General features: G+C 34.4%; 4 protein-coding genes across 4 annotated transcripts; 3 read left to right on the top strand and 1 right to left on the bottom strand.

The window, feature by feature from the left end:
- The first annotated feature begins 1232 nt into the window (after window positions 1–1232).
- On the top strand, window positions 1233–2958 carry LOTGIDRAFT_219825 (hypothetical protein). Its single transcript, XM_009063300.1, has 4 exons — window positions 1233–1388; window positions 1654–1750; window positions 2083–2198; window positions 2457–2958. Exons 1-4 carry the CDS (start codon window positions 1333–1335, stop codon window positions 2629–2631), a joined length of 444 nt encoding a protein of 147 aa, XP_009061548.1. The 5' UTR covers window positions 1233–1332; the 3' UTR covers window positions 2632–2958.
- A 1527-nt stretch (window positions 2959–4485) lies between these two features.
- On the bottom strand, window positions 4486–7075 carry LOTGIDRAFT_84111 (hypothetical protein; the record flags this gene model as incomplete). Its single annotated transcript, XM_009063296.1, has 4 exons — window positions 4486–4757; window positions 5202–5373; window positions 5670–5918; window positions 6998–7075. Coding segments are annotated over 4 exons (771 nt in total), but the record flags the coding sequence as incomplete, so codon positions are not given.
- Window positions 7076–7183: 108 nt separating this feature from the next.
- Window positions 7184–7886, top strand: LOTGIDRAFT_194079 (hypothetical protein). Its single transcript, XM_009063301.1, has one exon. It carries the CDS (start codon window positions 7273–7275, stop codon window positions 7717–7719), a length of 447 nt encoding a protein of 148 aa, XP_009061549.1. The 5' UTR covers window positions 7184–7272; the 3' UTR covers window positions 7720–7886.
- Window positions 7887–9378: 1492 nt separating this feature from the next.
- Window positions 9379–12220, top strand: LOTGIDRAFT_194080 (hypothetical protein; the record flags this gene model as incomplete). Its single annotated transcript, XM_009063302.1, has 5 exons — window positions 9379–9671; window positions 9953–10116; window positions 10356–10457; window positions 11595–11745; window positions 11938–12220. 5 exons carry the CDS (start codon window positions 9379–9381, stop codon window positions 12002–12004), a joined length of 777 nt encoding a protein of 258 aa, XP_009061550.1. The 3' UTR covers window positions 12005–12220.
- Between the last annotated feature and the right edge of the window lie 9405 nt (window positions 12221–21625).

Here is a 21625-nt window from a genome sequence, read left to right on the forward strand (position 1 = left end):
AAATAAAGGAAATTTTGTATATTTTATTTTTTAAGAAACTTTATACGAACTGTTCAGATTAAAGAGTCAACATAAATCGTGGAATACAACACAAATGTTATAATTTTCAAGCACTGCAAATGTGAGGTTTATATTTAACGGACTGTGAGAACTATTTTTCAAGGACGATGGTAGCTTTTGTCCACAAATCTATAACATAATAAAACTTCTTCATAAATGAAACACCTGTTAATTACCACATAGACCTTACTAATCTGGACAGTGATGGAATCGAGGAATCTGTTGATTGCCACGTAGACCCTTTAGAACTAAATAAGATGCTATATATAAGTACTCTTATAATTTCACTAATTTTTAATATTTTCATTTCCTGTCTTCAGAAGTTATAAAAAGATTTAAACACTATAGTAGGGTATTTAGATGTAAGTACAATATGACGTGTGAGATGCTTTAAGCCTATTAGACAAAATGATAGGAAAAAGCAATACTTACTTACAATGTTTTACCGTGCTTTCCAATAATGTTTTAAAATAAGTAAATACTTAGACACCAAATCCAAGGGCTTCAGTGGGCTATGTTTCCGAAAGTTAGAAGCATATTTCAATTATGCTATGCCGACATCCTATGAAAGGCGGCAAGGCCGAATAAAATTTCCTGAGTTTAAACCTTTGAAATGGCAGCAGGACAATCTTGAAGAAGGTTACGTGGTACTTGGCCTGAGTATATAAATGAAATGAATTAAAGAATTAACTTAAAAAATCCTGGTAGGAAGAGGACAATAACATTATATTTTACACAATAATAATGCTGAGATATAGAAATTAATTTTATGTTTAAATGTAACAAACACGCATAAACTCAGAAAGTCTCATGGTAAGACCCATCATACCTTCATTGACATCCCATCATTGATTATACTGAATTTTTTAGTTCCACTCCATTTTACCTCAGAGTTGTAAGAATTTTTGTCTTGGCTGATTCATAGGCCTATGCAGGCAGGGTGCTATTTTGACTTTTTGTGATCTGAAATCACAGATAATGAATAATTAGGGTATAAACGAAAAAATTCAAAGACTACATGTTTCTTCAAATGGAACGAATTCTTGCAACAGCAAAAATTAACAGCCAGCTGGTTCCGTCTAGTAAACGTGGCCTGAATAAGTTTTATACTAAGACAAGTTACCTCCCCTTTAGTCTTCTTACTTCCGCTCTACTTCATAACAAAGTAAAAGTAGAAATCTGATGAAAGAAGACAAAATGTCAAGCTGAAATTGCTCAAAAGTGTAGATAGATTAGCGATGTAATACCATCACGGATACAACAACAAGTATAATGTCCCTCGGAGCTTTTTCAAAATCAATTCATTTGATCAAATCCTTGCAACATGGGTAATTTCATTTCTGTTAATAAAATCCAACCACAAACCTCTCTTTACCAATATTATTCTCAATCTGCGCTGCGAATAGAAATTTCAGCTTATAGGATGCTGAAGAAATAATTCTAAAAAACGTGCTAATGTTTTTAAAAAATTTTCTTTTGGATAAGCTTACCAAGGTCTAATTCTTTCAGAAATTATGAAAATAGTTAATTATAGTCAAGGTTACATATTCTTGTATAGATCAAGATCGTTAAATTTGATTTTGAATTTTGTAGAAGTATTGCAAGATCAAGAATTACGTCTCTAACAACAAGATACATCTCAGAAATTAAAGAATCGGATCAACTGCAACTTAGTAAAAGTTGTGTTAAAGTAAGTAACAACTAAGAGATAGTGTCTTCTAGAAAGAAAGTGCATAATTTTAACTAAAATTGATGATAAGGATTTTGAGACAACAGCATACTAAGCACTGCTAGAGAAACTGAAACTTTTAAAGGTATAGGCTACTCATAAATCTCATCATACATTATCAAGGCTTGTTTTGCCTGCTTGGTAAAAGAAGGCTATGTTTAACAAAATTGGAATGACTTGGAACTATTAGGTGCTTTTCTAAAAATCATATACTCATGCACAAAACCTACTTGTACAGCTATAATCTTTAATACTACTAACAAGTGAAATAAAAATATTCTGTTATATTTCAGAGATTGAAAGAGATAGTTAAAGATAAGAGTTTTTTACGGGTTCAAGTTGAAGGAGGAGGTTGTTCAGGGTTTCAGTATAAATTTGAGTTAGATAAAACAGTTAATGAAGATGATAGGTTTGTATTCAATCTTTATATAGAGTTATCTATAGCTATAATGCCTGTAGCTAAGTGGGTGCTCCCTTTCTTGGAAAATTTCGGCCAATGATGTTAAACTTAACCTACTACTTTTCATCTTTAACTTGAAGCTTATGAAAGCTCCCCCCTCCCCTCATTAAATAATTATATTTATGAAACAGGAATTACAAATAATTTAATATCATTAAATAAACATATTATTTGTGGTTTATAAAGTATAATTGTTGTATATTTTAGGGTTTTTGAAGAAGGAGGGGCTAAAGTAGTAGTTGATGCAGATTCTCTCGAGTATATTAAAGGCTCCACAATAGATTTTCATGAGGAACTTATCAGATCTGCTTTTGTAGTTGTTAATAATCCTAAAGCTGAACAGGGATGTTCTTGTGGAGCTTCCTTTGCTGTCAAACTTTGACAATAGTGAACATGTTTTTGAAAAAAAATAGTCCAAAATGCTTCAGTGCTAAAATAATGATATTATTGAAATATTAGAATTGTACCTCTAACTAAATGCCATTTTATGAAAGCGCTGTTGATTTAATTTTTTTGCCGATCGGACATTTTTCAGCGACCTGTGAAATCTGATCTCAATTCCCCACAGAATAAGTTCTGTTATATACTGACATGGTGTTCGACAATATAGATGTCAACTGTTCGCACCATTTTACCAGCACTCATTAAAACTAAGGTTATGTTTTTTATCTGAAAGAGTATTAAGTATAATAATAAAAATTAAAAATTTATAGATCATCTGAATTGTGAAAAAGCTGAAGACCGAAAAGAAGTATTCATCATTATCATCACCTCGGCCCAAGGGATAGGATATCAGACTTAGTTTACAAGAAAAATGTCTAAAAACTGGATCTAAAATAATATGAAACAGAGTTTCCTGTCCTACTTTTCTGCACCTGCTTGAGCTAATGAAGATGGGCAACGTCATGCAGTGTTCGATGAGAGGACAGCAGCATAAGCTTATTCTTGTTAAATTTCGATATCTTGAGGGATCTTTTACATAAGGCTAGAGTTTATTGTCCCATCTGAAGGACTTCAACCTCCTACTGGATCAAGGGTTAAAGATGGGTTTCCTTTTTTTTAGTGTCAAATTAAGCAAACCATTTGATTAATTGGTGTTTCTAATGAATTATCATGTATTCTTTATCATATGACTTTGTTCTTATTCAATATAATTAAGAGTTTTAACCAAAAATAAATGTCCATGTAAATACAGCCTGGACATACAAAAAAATACTTTTTGACCTTCCTCGATCGGTCACTCATTGGAATTCTGCTGGTAATTCTCTTATAATTTAGCTAATGAGACAAAGATATATTTTTCCAAGTCATAGAATACCTCTACTTTCTATTCATATAAGTATTAGCATTTTCATTTTAATAAATGGAAATAAGGGAACCCCTCTTTAAGTGGCAGAACCACAAGGTGTACTTGAGGAACCTTTCAGAATATTTGAAAAACAAAACAATTCCTGTAGGCACAGTGGCACTGAAGTTCTATTTACTATTCAAAGTTGAACATCTTTCCATATAATCTGTTACAGTTCTCACCTGTGCCAAGCAGAACCTGATCATTTATGACACAAAGATACATTGATATAATAAACAACAATTTGTGATGAGAATTCAAGGTGATAGTGTGCGATTGAGATTTTATTTTCTAACTTTTGAAACTCATACAATATCTACGTATTATTGAATACTTTTTGTTCTTTCATTAACTATGTTTTGTTGAAGCTTACATATATTCATTTATTACTTTAGGCTATCTGACAATGTACTATGAAGTTAATGTACAGAACATATTGAATGGAGGCTAAAACTCAATTGTAATAGGGTCTACTTTCCAACCCATTGTATAAAGTAGATGTGTAGAGTTAGCGGGGTGGGAAACCATTTGTAACAGCTTCATTACTTTAATCAAGTAAAACAATACTGCATTCTTTATTGCAGCAGAACAGTCAGTTACGGATGCTTCATTTAAATATGTCATGATCACAGAAACGTCTTCAAATAGTGAACTATCACAGCAGTTTTAACTAACTCGTCTCTTCTTACAATTGCCTTTGGGTTGACTGGTTGAACTTCTCTTTTTGCTGGTTCTTGATTTCCGTACAGACTTTGTAGTCACGCTAGCTGATGTTTTAGGAGATTCATTAGGGACTGTCAATTCTGCAGTAGATGATTCAGTTGATGGTCCACCAGTAAGTTTCGGCAGTACAGAAAATATATCGGAAAAGTTTTTATCAAATAAAAGCATCTTTTGAGACATGTCAGCCAATTTAGTGTCCTGTCTTTCTATTTTAGATGATAATTCAGCTATTTTTCTATCCTGCTCACCAATTATTTTGCGCTGTTCTGTAAATTTTGTTTTGGTTTCACTCAATCCCTTTTTCAATGCTTTTATCACAGTTTTCTGGGTCTGTAGATGTCGGTTGAGAGAATGCATGTCTTGTTTTGGACTTGGCAGTGGTTTTGGATTAGCTGGGCTTGTCATAGGACCTGAAAAGACAAAGTTATAATTCAGTTCTCCGTGTTCAATATAATCATAAAAGGACCCCTTTCCAATGATCGTCTAAGTTATAGTTTTTGTCGTAGTGTAACAAAGGTCTTACCACTTGCCCCATAAATTGAAAATTAAGAATTATTTTGTATTACTGCTTTTGATTTCAAATTTGATGTCACATTTTATGTTGACATTTAATAATGTTGACATTTAATAAGGTTCACATGATCATCATGAGCAGATCAATATTGGGCACAATAAGTAACAATACTGATATGATGTTATCTTAAACATCTACCCATGAGAATGTCAATAACAGACTGTCTAAAATTTTATGACACATTCTCCAAAAATGATACAAATTAGATGAAATTAAGCAAATGCTGAGTTGATTATCACTCTTTGATTATTCTTACCAAATGGAGCATCAGCATCTACACCAAACATTCCAATACTTGTGTTAAAACTGGAAGAGGGACATGGTATCTGTTGTTTCAATATAGGAACAATTGCTTCATCAAAATGTTCCATAGCCATAGATGAAATATCTCTGAGCTCTTGAAGGAATTCATGAGCCCTGGGTGGTTTGATATTAACAAATTGAAGACTTCGTAAGATATTGAATAATTCATCTAGCACCTGAAAGATAGAGGGTATAAAAATGAAGTATGGACAGGGTTCAATGTAAGCGGTTTTGCATTGCAGTTTGTGAGTCAAAACAGCTCTGTTTGCAATCCAACTTTTTCTATTATCCAAAATAAAATCTACCATTACAACCTGCGAATCAAATAAAATTGTATATTGTTCCTGATAAGGTTTATTATAAGCTTACTATTGCCTGTTCATAACTATAGAGTATAGACTTGCCAAGCTTCACGTCAAGGTATCATAATATAATATGACATTGTGAAGATGAGACAAGTAGACCTACCTACCTTTCCAGGAATAAAACAACAGAGGTCAGAATCTATGTATTTTGTAAAAGTCATTGATAGCAAAGACAGTCTAGTTTCTACAGCTGATAAAATATTAACATGTCTAGCCAGGGGATGAAGATGTCTTTCAGATTCACGTCTTGGTAGTTGACTTTTGACTTTTTTATGTATTGATCTATGACACTGATCTACTCTTTTAAAACCATCTGTCAGTCGCATCTTACAAAGCTGATTAAATGCTTGGCAGACCTATGAAAAAAAAACATATACTATCAAAGGTATCAGTATCTTTAGAACTATCAGATAAACCATCACTAAAGCCTACACTAAATATCTGGTATATCATCAACAATAAAAAAGGTCTTTGAATGGCATTTAGCAATTGTGAATACGATATATAGACACAGCTTCATTGAACAACAATCACTGGTTAAAGTTTTAGGCAATGTTTCGACTTGTTTCCTCCATCGTCCATTGTTTCTCTAATCTAGCCAGAACCAGGGTTTAAAAGGTTTTTTTACATTTCTAATTCACTTCATTGAATATAAGCATCACAATTTAAAATTTTTAATAGAACTTTTACCCTGTGTCAATGTCTTCCATTGAATTGTAACTTGTTTCTCTTAAGGAAGATCAACAATGATGGAATAGATACTTGGAATCAAGTCTGATGAGATAATGGAGTAATTGAAGGACACATCCAAAAAAGTATTGTTTTGTTAATTTGAATTATTTCAAAAGAGCACCTGTCAGCATCAATTGAATTTACAGAAGGGAATTTTTCCTGTAAAAGTGGGTCGTTTTTTAGGCTACTTTCTAGGAAGTAAGTTTTTTTCATATAAATATCACCAGACATAATTTCTGTATGAACCCAAAGATATTCTGTGACAAATAATGATAATAATTATGAAAATTCCATTTTGAATTAGCCTACTTTATGACAGAAAAAAATTAAATTCTGATCTAAATGTAGTCTGAAAATTGATATGGCTTATTTCTGCACGGGCTAAATATGCAATTTGCAAATGTTCCTTAATTTCAATTGTAAATATTACTCTGCCATTTTGGTGGCCCTCTTCTACATCTACTTTTGCCAGTCAGTGTTGTTTATGAGGGTTGTGGTTATCAAAAAGGAAAAAAAAACAAACATCACACTCCAATATATTTCTTTGTTAATGAATGTCAGGCTACATAATTCAACACATTAGTTAGGGCTCGGACTTTAATGCTCAGCAAAATTTACAAAGATTTGTTTGCGGTTTGTTGGTTTGTAAAATACGGTCACCACAAAGTCTTCATAAAAAATTCTCAAAATCTATTGGCTATACCTCGCGAAGTTCTGCGGTTTCGGCATAATTGAAACAAGATAGAATCTTGACAAGAATGTGTTGGGGCAAGTTCAATAAATTGATCTCGTAAGCCTCGGAATCATTCAATTCTGAGCATGAACTCGAAGGTTGAAAACCGGAAGCCATGTTTGTTGATAATAACCAAGGGCAGCTAACTCTCAGCATTCTTTACTAAAGGAAAACAACGTTGTTGATGAAACATTAAAACGTGTGACCTTTCATTGGAAACCAAGCATAGCTCATGTTGAGCTAGGATGTATTCACTGCCAAGGGGACCTACTAAAATTAATACTGCAACACGGAATGTGAGAGGTCTTCCTAAACAAAGAGACAACCTAGATTTTTACGAATCTCAGCATGGTAAAAAACGTCAAGATGGGTTTCATCATAATCATATGAATAAACCAAGACCTACTTTCAATGGCCAAAAGGTGCCTAACAGTTCTAACAACCATATTGCAAGATTTACAAGAGAACCAGTAGAATTTGAATCACAGCAACACGAAGAAATCTGCACTTACTTCTCTGAATCCTGGAAAAAAGTCTTCAAAGAATGTGAGAACAGTAAAAGGAAAGACCAAGAAAGTGGACCGCTGTGGTATAAGGAGAAAACACCCAACCCTAAATTATTGAACTTTAAACCGTTTGATTTGGATGATTGGTATTGGCAGAGATATTTGAAGAAAGTGACTGAATCCTAAATTCATGCCTTATTCGAATGTTCTATGTGTGTTCTGTGTGTCTGTTGTTTGTTTTCAGCTATAATTGTTTTTGTAGAGAGTATACATTTATTACATTAGTATCATAATTATTTCAGATGAATATTTTAATGTACATAATGAAATATTAATAAATCTTTTAAATTTTACTAGTTGTGGTTGTATCAGCAAGTGTCTAGGCGTTAAAGACATTAAGGAATAAAACTTTGTGCATAATCTGGGATTACTGTACATTTTGATTTATTAGTGTGAATTCCTAAGACTATAAGGATAATGTACAATGGAACAAAGATCTTTGTGCCCTTCTGATGCCTACTATAGCCTGTCAATGGTGTAATAAAGAGCCAAGTTAATTTGATTTTAGTTATCTTGCACCAAATGGACACTCATGACAGCTACTAGAGAGGGCAGCCCAGAGATGAGGACTGTTGTTGGCAGCCTACACTTTGATAGGAGCAATTGGCATGAGTAAAGACCTTACAATCATTATTAAGATCACATGGTTTTAATAGGGCTATATTGACGTCTAGGGTCATGGAAATAAGTTCCAGATTTTAGTATTTTTCTTCCACTTTCCAATATTTTTGTTTTATTTTAAGCTTGTTATGAGGTTAGGCAACATTTCTTTTTAATCCTTCTAAATGAGAACATGATTAAGGATTTAACATGTTTGATCTTGACCCAGGACACCTAAAATCACCAGCCCATAAATAAAGACTCCTGTAGGAAATATTCATACAATGTTGAATGTGTTGATTTTATTATATTTTTTATAACAATAAATATAGGCCTATGAAAAGTACACTCAAAAACGCACAATCAAAGAAAGTTGAATTTATAGTATAATATACTATGATTATATATTTATATTATATATCATGGTCTTCATATAAGTTTGTGTATTACAATTATTAGTTAATAATTTGTTGTATCAGTCACAAAGCTCAGAAAGGGATAATTAGTTAATCCAGACTATTGGCCTTCTAATTGTAAGCTAGGGACATGATATAATACATATATATTGTTCATTATATAAAATCTTATATAATAGACAAAACCTCTTCTTCAGATATTATGATGGAATTAATTCATTGATAAATAGCCAAGGCCTTCGTTTTGGTTTTGGTTCATTAAAAATGAAGACAAGAAGACTATACTATCAGAGACATCATAGGCATTCATAGGCATTCACTTATAATGAATACGTTGATATATTATTATATAAATTGTCAACTGTATAAAACACTCGGTTTATGTTGCGAATGCATTGCACTCTAAAAGAAAACAAAACAAAAAGATTAATGTCATGAACAATATAATTTCCCGGGCTATTATTACATAACCACGTGCCTCAACAACACGTGGTTTATTTCGCGCCTAAAAAATTAAGGCATGGTTTTGGGGAGCCTAATTCTACGCTGAAGGCATAGGCCTAAGTGATGGTAAATGTTAGCTAGGTTTATTAACAGGTATTGCTTAGATTGAACATAATAAGATATTTCGATTTATGTTGAATGTAAAAGGTATTTTTGATAACTGAAGCTGAGCCATGACATCGTTTGACCTCTATACAAATCAGTCACGTGTTTCATCAACACGCGATAAACAAAAATGGCGGACATTACAGACGACGCTTGGAGAATGATTCGGTTGTTATGGAAAGATGACATGAAGTTATTAGACTATATTTGTTATATGTATCTTGTTAACAGTGTGTTTGTTGTGTTTATGTTAACTTTTGTCAGTGCACCCTATGGACGTTATTCTCGAGGAGGCTGGGGGTTTACTATCAATGCCAAAGTGGCTTGGTTTATCCAAGAAGTGCCTTCTATTTTAATACCAATTGGTATAATGTTATATACAGACTGTCCCAAATTACAATATACCCCAAATAGAATTTTGATATCATTGTTCTCTTTACATTATATTCAAAGGTACGTGATCGATAATAACATATACATTCTTGAGATCAATTCTTTCATACCTATTTGTAGCCTACTGCTTATTAGTGATACTGATATTTTACAGACATAAAACTGCTTGCAGCTTAGGCCCATAGCCAAAGTTACTATACCAGGAACAGTGGGCCAACTTCGGTGTCAGTGCTTCCACAATATGTTTAATGTAATGTAATTTCAATTATACAGTTTTACTATGTGATAAAATTTGAATCTATAAAAGTAAAACTAGTTATCTTTCTTCTGTTTCCTTTCAGGAGTTTAGTCTATCCATTCTTAATAAAAGGAGGAAAGCCAACACCTTTAATACCATTTTTATTAGCTCTTGTTTTCTGCACCATCAATGGATATTTACAATTTAATTATTTAGCCAAATATGCTGATTATGGGAATGATTGGTTTTCTCTGAGGTTTATTGCAGGTATTTTCACAAATATTTAATTTAAACTATTGGGTAAAATTCATTAGTAATCAAGAAGTATTGTTTTTTTCTGACCATATCATTCATAAAATGAACTCCTGTTGAAATATGATTGAAAATAATTATAAACCTATAAGGCTTTTGAGGAATTTATCCATGTAACACAGAAATGCTGTTATGAGCTTTGGTGTCTTGAGGAAGTTTTGCTTACTTTTATTTACATCCCTTTATATTTTCAGGAGTCATGTTATTTTTTACTGGAATGTTCATCAATCTTCAATCAGACAGTATTTTAAGAAATCTGAGAAAGCCAGGTGAAACTGGATACAAAATACCAAAAGGTAGGGCCTACCATTTTGACTGCATTTTAAAGGAAATGTTATGATATTTTATCCAGTCACAGGGCCTTATTCTCAAAAACTTAAGTAATATAAGGTAAAACCCAAATTTAAAGTAATCTAATTGGATTAACATAATATTCATTTTAGTGATTGACCAATCAGATGACTGGAATACTAAAATTATCTTACATTAAGTTTTCGGGAATATGGCCCCAACTTTTTAGATTATATTCTATTAGAATTTATCACTTTAATAATGTATTCAGAAATAATTCTAGTTTGGAAAAAGTATATGAAAATTTTTTTCCTTTACTTTGGAAATGATATGGGGATTTCTGCCATGAAAGACCTTTTGTCATTATGAAGATGAATGCTATCGATTTTCCAGATGATCTGATAATTTCTCACAGAAATATCGTGTGCAATCTAGCGTTTTGTCTCTATTAACTGTATTGTGCAACCCCTGCTCACTCTACAGGCAACAATTCATCATAGATTCTTTTGATTTTTATTTTGTGGGTCAATGTCATTATGAAGATGATCCCTATCAATTTTCCAGATGATCTGATAATTTTTCACGGAAATATTGAGTGCAACCTAGCATTTTCTCTCTATTAAAGATGGGTTGCCTTAGTTTTCAGTGTCAAATTATGCAAACTATTTGATTAATTGTTGTTTCTAATGAATTATCATGTATTCTTAATCATATCATTATGTTTTTATTGCATATGATTAATAGTTATAACCAATCATAAATGTCAATGTATGTAGAGTCCTGATAAACAAAAACAAAATTTTTGACCTTTCTTGAGCGACCACTCATTGGAATTCTGCTTGTAATTTAGCTAATTATGAATTAATTATGGACATGTGAGACAAACTGGTATTTTTCCAAGTCATTAGAACACCTCTACTTTCTATTCATATAAGTATTAGCATTTTCATTTTTATGAATCGATTTTCCAGATAATGTGATAATTTTTCACAGAAATATTGTGTGCAACCTTGCATTTGTCTCTATTAACTGTATTGTGCATCATGGATTCTTTGATTTTTATTTAAGGGTCAATGTCATTAGGTATGGCCTAATAATCACCTGAACAGGTCTTTTCTCATTACTTCTCAATATCATTTTAGGTGGTATGTTTGAATATGTATCTGGAGCCAATTTTTTGGGTGAAATAATTGAATGGTGTGGATTTGCTCTCTCTGTGTGGGCCTCATCTGCTGCGGTATTTGCTTGTTTTACTATTTGTAATATCGGTCCTCGAGCTCTACAACATCATAGGTTTGTATCTTATTAATTCTCTGAAGTGTGGTTTCAAATTGACTGCAGATGTTCCATTATCCATGTGAAATGGTCTGATGTCATGTTGTAAAATCAATAAAAGTTGGCACCTTTTTGTAACAGGAATATCACCTTTACACTAAAAAACTTGAATTACTTGTGATAAATAATTTTTAAATTCTTTCTTTGCAGATGGTATCAAAAGAAGTTTGATAATTACCCAGCTAAAAGAAAGGCTTTGATCCCCTTTATATTATAGAATGGTATTCAACATACATAAAAAGTGCCCTAAAAATCAACTTTTCAGTGCCGCGTGTAGACAGGTTAAATGATGTCACAAAGTGAGTTCTAACTGCTAAAAAAGAGGGAAGGAAAGGAAATATCAGAGGATGATAAAAATACCTTATTTTATTTCATCTACTACTATGGTTTTTAATATTTGTTATTTATTTTTGAAAATAAAAAGATAATTCATTTTCTGTGTTTTTGATATATTATGGTAATGTTAAGTTGATAGGTTGTTCTATTGTCTTGCAAAACATTTGAAAACAACAGTACATTAAACTTCAATTAGTATTTTGCTTCATGATTTGTACACATACCACAGGAATAATAAAACGAAACAAACTGTATATATAAAAAATTGTTCATTGTCCTCTGTTCTATATTATAGTTGACGGATTGTTCCCCTGTTCTACATCATATATATTGCAGTAGACACAGTGTTCCTCTGTTTTATATTATAGTTATAATATATAATAGGGTAGAGGGTCAGCCGTCCCCCGTCGCTACCTAGAAAGCAAATTTTTTGGGGCAAAAATTTCATAACCAGGTTAGAAATTCGGACAATCTCAGATATTTCGCCCATCTCAGACGTAAACCTGGCTTCGCCACTGGTTGACGGTAATCATCCTGTTCTATATTATAGTTGACAGATTGTACCCCCTTGTTCTGTATCATAGTTGACAGATTGTTCCCCCTTGTTCTGTATCATAGTTGACAAACTGTTCCCATGTTCTATATCATAGTTGGCAGATTGTTCCCCCTTGTTCTGTATCATAGTTGACAGATTATTCCCCCTTGTTCTGTATCATAGTTGACAGACTGTTCCCCTTGTTCTGTATCATAGTTGACAGATTGTTCCCCCTTGTTCTGTATCATAGTTGACAGATTGTTCCCCCTTGTTCTGTATCATAGTTGACAGATTGTTCCCATGTTCTGTATCATAGTTAACAGATTGTTCCCCTGCTCTATATCATAGTTGGCAGATTGTTCTCCCTTGTTCTATATTATGACAGATCGTTCCCCTGTTCTATATATCATAGTTGGCAGATTGTTCCCCTGTTCTATATATCATAGTTGGCAGATTGTTCTCCCTTGTTCTATATTATGACAGATCGTTCCCCTGTTCTATATATCATAGTTGGCAGATCGTTCCCCTGTTCTATATATCATAGTTGGCAGATTGTTCCCTTGTTCTATAAAGAAGTTGACAGGTTGTTTCCCTGTTCTTTATTAGTCGAAAAATTGTTTCTCTGTTCTGTATAATAGTAGACTGGTTATATTTTATGGTAAACAGATTGTTCCTCTGTTCTATTTTATAGTAGACATGTAAGTTGTTCCGCCTTGCTTTATGATATCAGATAGGATTATAGTTGTCCCCCCACCCCGTTATATAATATATATAATTATGATAACTTGTGCTTCTGTTCTATATTATAGCATACGAAACATGGTTCTTACATGGACCTAACACAACCTTATACACACGAACGCAGTTCACAACAATTTTGAATCTCTACCTCGAATCAATAAGTTGAATTTCTTCCAAAAGGCTAAATATTTCAACCAAGCCTTGAAATCTCATTTAAAGTCATTTCGGTGCCTTTAAATGTGATTTTTTTTAAAGAGAGAGATTCGATTCTAGTGAAAGAATGACTGAATGATGACTGCTCGGCCCCCTCACCTGATGTTTTCTAGAAACGCCCCTGGGTAGTGAAAGCGAAACTGTGACGTTATATTTACACTTTCAATTTTAGTTGATTTGAGTTCATGGCACAAGTAAAAGGTGACTAAAAAGATGGGAAAAGAGATAATTATTTACGTCTTGGCCACGATATTAGTCATCGGATCGTACATGATCGGATACATGGTTGTTGCAGGAGCATGTTCGGGATTAATGCTTGGTGGATTTGCTGGTTACTATTACCTGGAAGCTCGTATCATTAAAATAAACAAACGGAAAAAAGACGCAGACGAGGAATTGAATTCCTTTGGAATCTGTCCATAAATCAGGTATGGCGAAATTTTATATATTTCATGCATTTAAATAAAGTGAAATTTTGTTTTATATGAGAATTTTGTGGCTCAGGAGGGCAACCTTTTTCTTTCATCGCTAACCTACTCTGGGGTATGTGGAGCTCGCTTTCCGACGAGATAATGTCTAGGGTTTCTACTGTCGATGGAGCACTTCGATTCAACGACATTAATTAGAGTTAATTTAAATAGAGTTCTTTCATTTTATTTTACAGTGATACAAAGGCTTCAAAAATGTTGCAGAGATGCCTATAGTACACTAAACAAAGGTCGATGGCAACAAGACTTCTAAATGCACTTTCTTTATAATAAAATAGTTACAACACTTTTATCTGTTATTAAAATCAGGATTATATTTCAGGATACTTTGAACCAGAATTAATATAGCATGAATGTCGATATACTTTCTTCTAAGTTCAAACATCTCAAATACGTCTTGGAGGCTCGCCTCGCCTTTTTTGATAGTGTTCAATAGCTATCGGCATTACTAATCAGATATACAGTCTGAACAGTGGCGTTTCGACGAAAGATAAAGAGTTTGTTCTTATTACTAATACTACCCCCGCTTCAGCAAAGCGTAAATTTCATCAAAAACTTTTATCCAACTGGAAATTGTATGTAGTGTGTAACTATAATATTGGGAGATAACGGGTGATAATGCAAATATTTAGACGACACTAGATGTAGGCCTAAGATTTTATAAGCCAAATACCTGCCGTCAATGAAGGAAATATTAGATTGAAGCCAATATGCAGGTTATTAGACCTGTTATGACTTTATATGGATGACAAACGAAAGTGTCAAAACCACACCCTACAAACTTATCCAAGAAAAGACGATCGGTGACAAGAATTTAAAACCCCATCGTATCCAAACCACACCCCCATTCGTCATATTTCCTTGTTTATAAGACAATGTGAAAACCTATATTCGAGATACGATGAAAGAACGAATTGATTCTGCTTAATAGCCTACTTACCCAAGCGAGAATATGGCGTTATTTTTACACCTGGAAAATACATGTCGATGAATAATCATGTACCGGGCCTTACTTTCAATTTCGGTTGATTGGAGTTCATAGTACAAATACTAAAAATGATATCTACGATGGCTACCCTTCCACCAGATACAAAGAGGACAATTGCTGCCCTTTTGGCCATTGTTTTAGGCATCGTATTTTACCTCCTCGGAAATATGTTTGTTTATAGTTTAGGAATAATACTGGGTGTTTTCATCGGTTATTACCATGAAGAAAATCGTATAAGTCGGTTAGAGAAACAGAAGCAAGACGCAGTTCAGGAATTAAAAAATGAAATTTTAAAAGACTTCCTCCTTCCAATCAGGTAAGGTAGAAATTCGCCCATAGTACTAGTATTCATGTCAGTGAAATTTGTTTTTTATGAGATCTTCGGTGGATCAGGATGGAAACATGTCAGTGGTCTATAGGGTTGTCTTTCCCACATATAAGATAATGCCTTATGATTAAAAAATTATAGATTTTCTCCTGTCGGTGAAGAACTCCGAAGGCTCTGGCCACCACTATATAGGATGATCGTAACCTTGAAAACTTGTATCTCAATGTCCCGTCTACACGATCAAACATTTTGTTCAAAACATTGAAAATTAATACCCTAGCACTTCTCTACAAGACGACATAGTCATAAAAACGAATGGAAATCCTAAACAATTGGTTAAAGGCAAAAAAATATGAAAAGCAACTGGGATCTTCGGAAGGCTAATATTTTGTCAGCCATCTTGAATAATTTTCGCCATCTTGGATTTTCATTTGACCAATCGGACAGATTTGATTAGTAATACATGTTTGTCAATTTTGATTTTTATCATCATTCGGACAATTTCTCTTTTATTTCCTATATATTTTATTAAACGACATATCAACGTGTAGACCGAAACATCTGTCTCTATTCCAGTCTCTGAAAGCTATTTGGACAGATGTCAGCTGGTATAGAGTCAGAAAAAATAGACCCTGTTAAATGGGGACATTCCATATCTCCACAGGTGCGAGGTTAAACCTATTTAGATACCTCGGATCTGCAAAACCCAGGTATATTTGGAAAGGTGAATATTTTTGTAGTTCAGGCATATCATCATTTTCCCCCTTCACCATTTATGTCATGTCTCCGGTTCCATCAAAGTTTTTTTTTTGCGAAACTGATCTAGCATCGGCCATTCAAAACTGTGTGCGCAGCCAAAAGTTCAAAGGTCACAGGGTCGCGTGATACTAGATTACGGTGATGCCCAACACTAATTCACAATCACCTTAAAGGCAATTCAATATTGTGTTAGAGAAACGCATATTTGGAGGTGTTGAAATTCTCCATTTAACAGGGTCTTTTTCTCTACTCCAGCTGACAACTGTCAAAATATCCATCAGAGGGTGGAATAGAGGCAGATGTTTCGGACTAATCAACATGTACGAACCTGATCCACAGATAAAGTCTATTATAAGAATATTTATCAAAGTTTTTCTTAGAAACGATGATAGGTAACAATAAAATTGAAAAACCTTGTCTACGACTCAAATTCTTAGAATCTATTCAAATCGAAATTGAAAATCAATTTTTATTGAGCGATTCGAGAACCGAATCAAAACATATGTTTCTTTAGAAAAATACCTTGTTTTTGTATTATATAATACTATACACAACAAAGACTTATACCTATATCCTGATGTAACATATATATAAATATATATATAATATATGGATTTGGGATTTGGGACTCGGAACATTACAATTGAACCCATTAGGATGTAACAATAAATATATTTGGTTAAGGTATTCGTAAAAATTTGTGAGTTTAAACGTTAAAAATATTCTAAAAACGATGTTTTGTCCTGATTTGACTTATTAAGACGAACATTGCCATACAATTTGTATGATTAGGGAAGGTGATTGAAAGTAACAGGGTTAAAGTATTGTTTACATCTATAGTGTAGTATTAATAAGACTATTTAGTAAACTGAGCATAAGGTAGTAATTTTAAGTTCCGGTCTGAAAAGTTATAATACATTTTAAAACTAAACATTAAAATTCATAATTATATAATATATAATGTCTATCCGTATCTAACCCTTTTGAATTTTGCGGAGGGGTCTTCAAATACAAAGCCTGTAGAAAACAGAGCCTCGAATTATTGTCCAATCCGTTGTATGGTGACTTGAAACAAAATTGCAATAAATTACTTATTTTCAGTTTTAATTGGAAAAAAATGTGTTGATAAGCTACTAAACTAAAAAAAAAATGCCCATTTTCTGCGGATAAATAGTGTAGCATGAAAAAGCTATACATCTGGATAAATTTAAACTGAGCTATCAGCTCGTCAGTTCATTGAACAGCAGAGAAATATATCATCAATTTAATATTTCTTGTTGATTTCTTTTTTAGAAATTAGAGTTTCCTATCGCACCGCACCGAGGCTTCCATTCCATATTTTACAGAAGCTAAAATACTATTGCACACCACTATCTAATATAAAGTTTGTCAGTGTGGAATGGTAACAGACAAGGAATGTGTTAGCCTATAGTTGTCAGTGATCATAGAAAAGAATGGAGACTAGCATCATGATTTTATTCAGCACTTCTATACCGTTCTACAACTAATGAGTGTGGCTTTTCTTTTGTAGTTTAGTTTGGATGTTTCACGGGTCGAAAGTCGTCTAAAAACATCAATACTACTGTAGGCCTACATATAATACCGTATGTGCAATAAAATTGAGAAATATAAGATAGCATAATTATGGCATTTGGAACTATTTGTTAGATAGGCCTATGAACCACACGTAACCTTAAATGTTAATATGCAATTGTTACATCATGAAATATTACATATTGGGTTTTTCACGACAAATTTCACTCTGTAAGTTTTAAATTGAGAGTGCCTTTGCCTTCACAGTCAATCTGTAGTTTAATCATTAAATGGAGATCAATCATTAACACAAACAGAATCTGGATTATTAGATATCTACGAGATCATTACAGTAAAAGGGAGGCAACAAATTATGGCCGTGGATATTCGCCACCCGGGTGGCGAATAGTCCACGTCCATTAATTTGACTATTCGCCATCCGGGTGGCAGAAAAATATCTAAAAATTCATGAAATGTCAGCCTTTTTGATATAATTGTTTCTTTTAGTGACATATTAGTCGACTCTGAGTAATTTGTAATGGATTTTGTCAGGTTCAGACATGACCGTGTTAATATAAATTGAATTTCTTGCAATGAAACGAAAGTAGAAATTCCGCCATTTTGTTTACACCAAATTAGCATACATCCCAAAAGGTCCTGTTAGTGTTGCTATGAAATTTAGCATCATACGTTTGTATAAGAAATCCGTTGAAAAAAAAATGAAATAAAATACAGTTTTACGTCCTACTTTTCTGCACCTGTATGGGCTACTGAGGATGGGCAAACGCCATGCAGTGTGCAATGAGGGAAATTTTGTCAGGACAGCGACATTAGCCTACTCTTTTTTTCGATTTCCAACTGTCGAGGGATCTTTGCGTAAGTAAAAAAAAGGTTGATGAAGATGTGTAAATAGTAAAAAATAAGACATAGCAGGCGCGTGTCCAAATTGTGTCACATTTATCCTAGACGCATTTTCCAAGTAAGCCCTTCCGATCCCAAACACCGACAAGGGGAAATCGAGTCGAAAAATGTGTGAATGTGTAAGTAATGTATGAGGGTGCTAAATACACTGCATTGGGGTGGGTGGAAATATGTATTCGAAGTAATAAGGTTTAAGGTATAATAAGGCGTACGATACTGTGGGTGTAAGTAATGTGTACAGGTGGTAATAAGGCGTACGGTAATACACAATACTGACGGGTGGTAAGTAATGTGTAAGGGGGGTAATAAGGCGTACAGTAGTACACAATACTGACGGATGGAAAGTAATGTGTAAGGGTGGTAATAAGGCGTACGATAATACACAATACTGACGGGTGGTAAGTAATGTGTACGGGTGATAATAAGGCGTACTATAATAAACCATACTGACGGGTGGTAAGTAATGTGTAAGGGTGGTAATAAGGCGTACGATAATACACAATACTGACGGGTGGTAAGTAATGTGTACAGGTGATAATAAGGCGTACTATAATAAACCATACTGACGGGTGGTAAGTAATGCGTACGGGTGGTAATAAGGCGTGCGATAATACACAATACTGACGGGTGGTAAGTAATGTGCACGGGTGATAATAAGGCGCACGATAATACACAATACTGACGGATGGTAATAAGGCGTACGATAATAAACCATACTGACGGGTGGGGAAGGATGGTAATAAGGCGTACGATATTACACAATACTGATGGGTGGTATGTAATGTGTACGGGCGATAAAAAGGCGTACGGTAATAAATCATACTGACGGGTGGTAAGTAATGTGTACGGGTGATAATAACCCTGTGTTCTTGGTTATCACCCTCAGCTCTTGTTCACCACCCTAGCTGTTGTTCACCGCCATCAGTTCTTGTATACCACCTTTAGTTCTTGTTTACGACCCACAACTCTTTGTTACCGCCCTAGTTGTTTTTCATTAACCAAGCTGTTGTTTCCCACCCCAGCTGTTGTTCACCACCCTTAATACTTGTTTACCACTCACAATACTTGTTTACCACTCTCAGCTCTTGGTTACCACCCTAGTTGTTGTTCATTAACCCAGCTCTTGTTTACCACTCCCAAATCTTGTTTACTGCCTTCAGCTCTTGTTCACCTACCCTCGGTTCTTGTTAGCCTCCCTCAACTCTAGTTTACCGCCCACAATTCTTGTTTGCCACCCTAAACCCTTGTTCACCTACCTAGTTGTTGTTTACCACCCTCTGCTTTTGTTTAACTCTTAGTTACATCCCTAGATGTTGTTCATTAACAATGCTCTTGTTCAACACACCCAGGTCTTGTTTGTCACTAAAATACTTGTGTAACACTTACAATTGTTAACCACCTTAATCTCTTGCTCACCTACCTAGTTGTTGTTTACCACCCTCAACTCTTGTTCACCATCCTAGCTGTTGTTCACCACCCTCAGCTCCTGTTCACCGCCCACAGCTCTTGTTCACCAACCTAGTTGATGTTTACCACCCTAACACCCTCAACTCTTGTTTACCACCCTAGCTACTTGTTTACCACTCACAATTCTTGTTGACCACACTCAGCTCTTGTTTCATTAACATAGCTGTTGTTCACCACCCCAGGTCGTGTTTGCCACCCACAATACTTGTGTAACATCCACAATTCTTGTTTGCCACCCTAAGCTCTTGTTCACCTACTTAGTAGTTGTTCACTATCCTCAGCTATTGTTCACCACCCTGGGTTATTTTTACCACCCTAGCTGTTGTTTACCACCCGTAGGTCTAGTTCAACAGCCACAATTCTTGTTTACCAACCTACATTTGTTTACCATCCTCAGCTCTTGTTCACCACCCTCGTTCCTGTTTACCACCCGCAAATCTTGTTTACCAGTTCCAGCTCTTGTTCACCACCCTCAGCTCTTGTTTACCACCCCCAATACTTGTTTACCAATCGCAATTCTTGTTTGCCAACCTCAACATTTGTTAACCACCTTTAGCTCTTGTTCACCAGCCGATGCTCTTGTTGTTGTTAACCACCCTCGGCTCTTGTTTACCACCCTAGATGTTATTGATTAACCCAGCTCCCGTTTACTACCCAAAAATCTTGTTTACTGCCTTCAGCTCTTGTTTACCACCCTCGGTCTTTGTTTACCACTCGTAGGTCTAGTTTACCACCCTCCATTCCTGTTCACCACCCGCAGTTCTTGTGTACCACCGACAATTCTTGTTAATCACCCTAAGGTCTTTTTACCACCCTCAGCTTTTGTTCCAGCTTTCTTAAACTAATAGGGAATGTCAGGAAATCGCGTTTTTGGGAATCCGATTCTAAAAATCTTCAAAGGGTGGGATCTCCCACACACTATATAAAAAATCCTTAAATTTGCCAGGAAATGTCAAGAAAAAACGCTTCCGGGCATAAAAAAAAAACAAATGCAGAGCCACGTGTGGTTTGTAGGTGACATGAATATCGAGACTAAATTTCATAGAAGTGATTCAAAAAAGTGGTGGCCAAATTGACTTTACACCGGTTGACTATAAATAGCCATCCAATGGGACAGCGATTATCAATTATAAGTAGATGTTATTTTTGTACATTTTTCTAAAAGGAATTGCAAAAAAGCGTTTCTAATGAACATAAAAAAAACATTATAATGCATGTAACGCTATAGCCTTCACAGCTAATAATGTCAGTTTCTAGAGAAATGAAAGTTTTAAAAACGGGTGGCAAATAAAAAATGAGGGCGGCGAATAATTGTTTGCCACCCGGGTGGCGAATATCCTCGGCCACAAATTATACTGACAAAATTACCTCCCTTGATACGTGAAACAACATGGCTATATCAGAGAGAAATACTTTTATCCTTATGGGACTAGCGTTTGTTGCAGGATGTTTTGTTGGATATAAGATTAAAACCGTCCGTGTGAGATATTTACAAAATAAAAGAGATCGTTTACTCAGGAAGTTAGATC

This window comes from Lottia gigantea (genome assembly GCF_000327385.1).
Source record: "Lottia gigantea unplaced genomic scaffold LOTGIsca_57, whole genome shotgun sequence".
Taxonomy (NCBI): domain Eukaryota; kingdom Metazoa; phylum Mollusca; class Gastropoda; family Lottiidae; genus Lottia; species Lottia gigantea.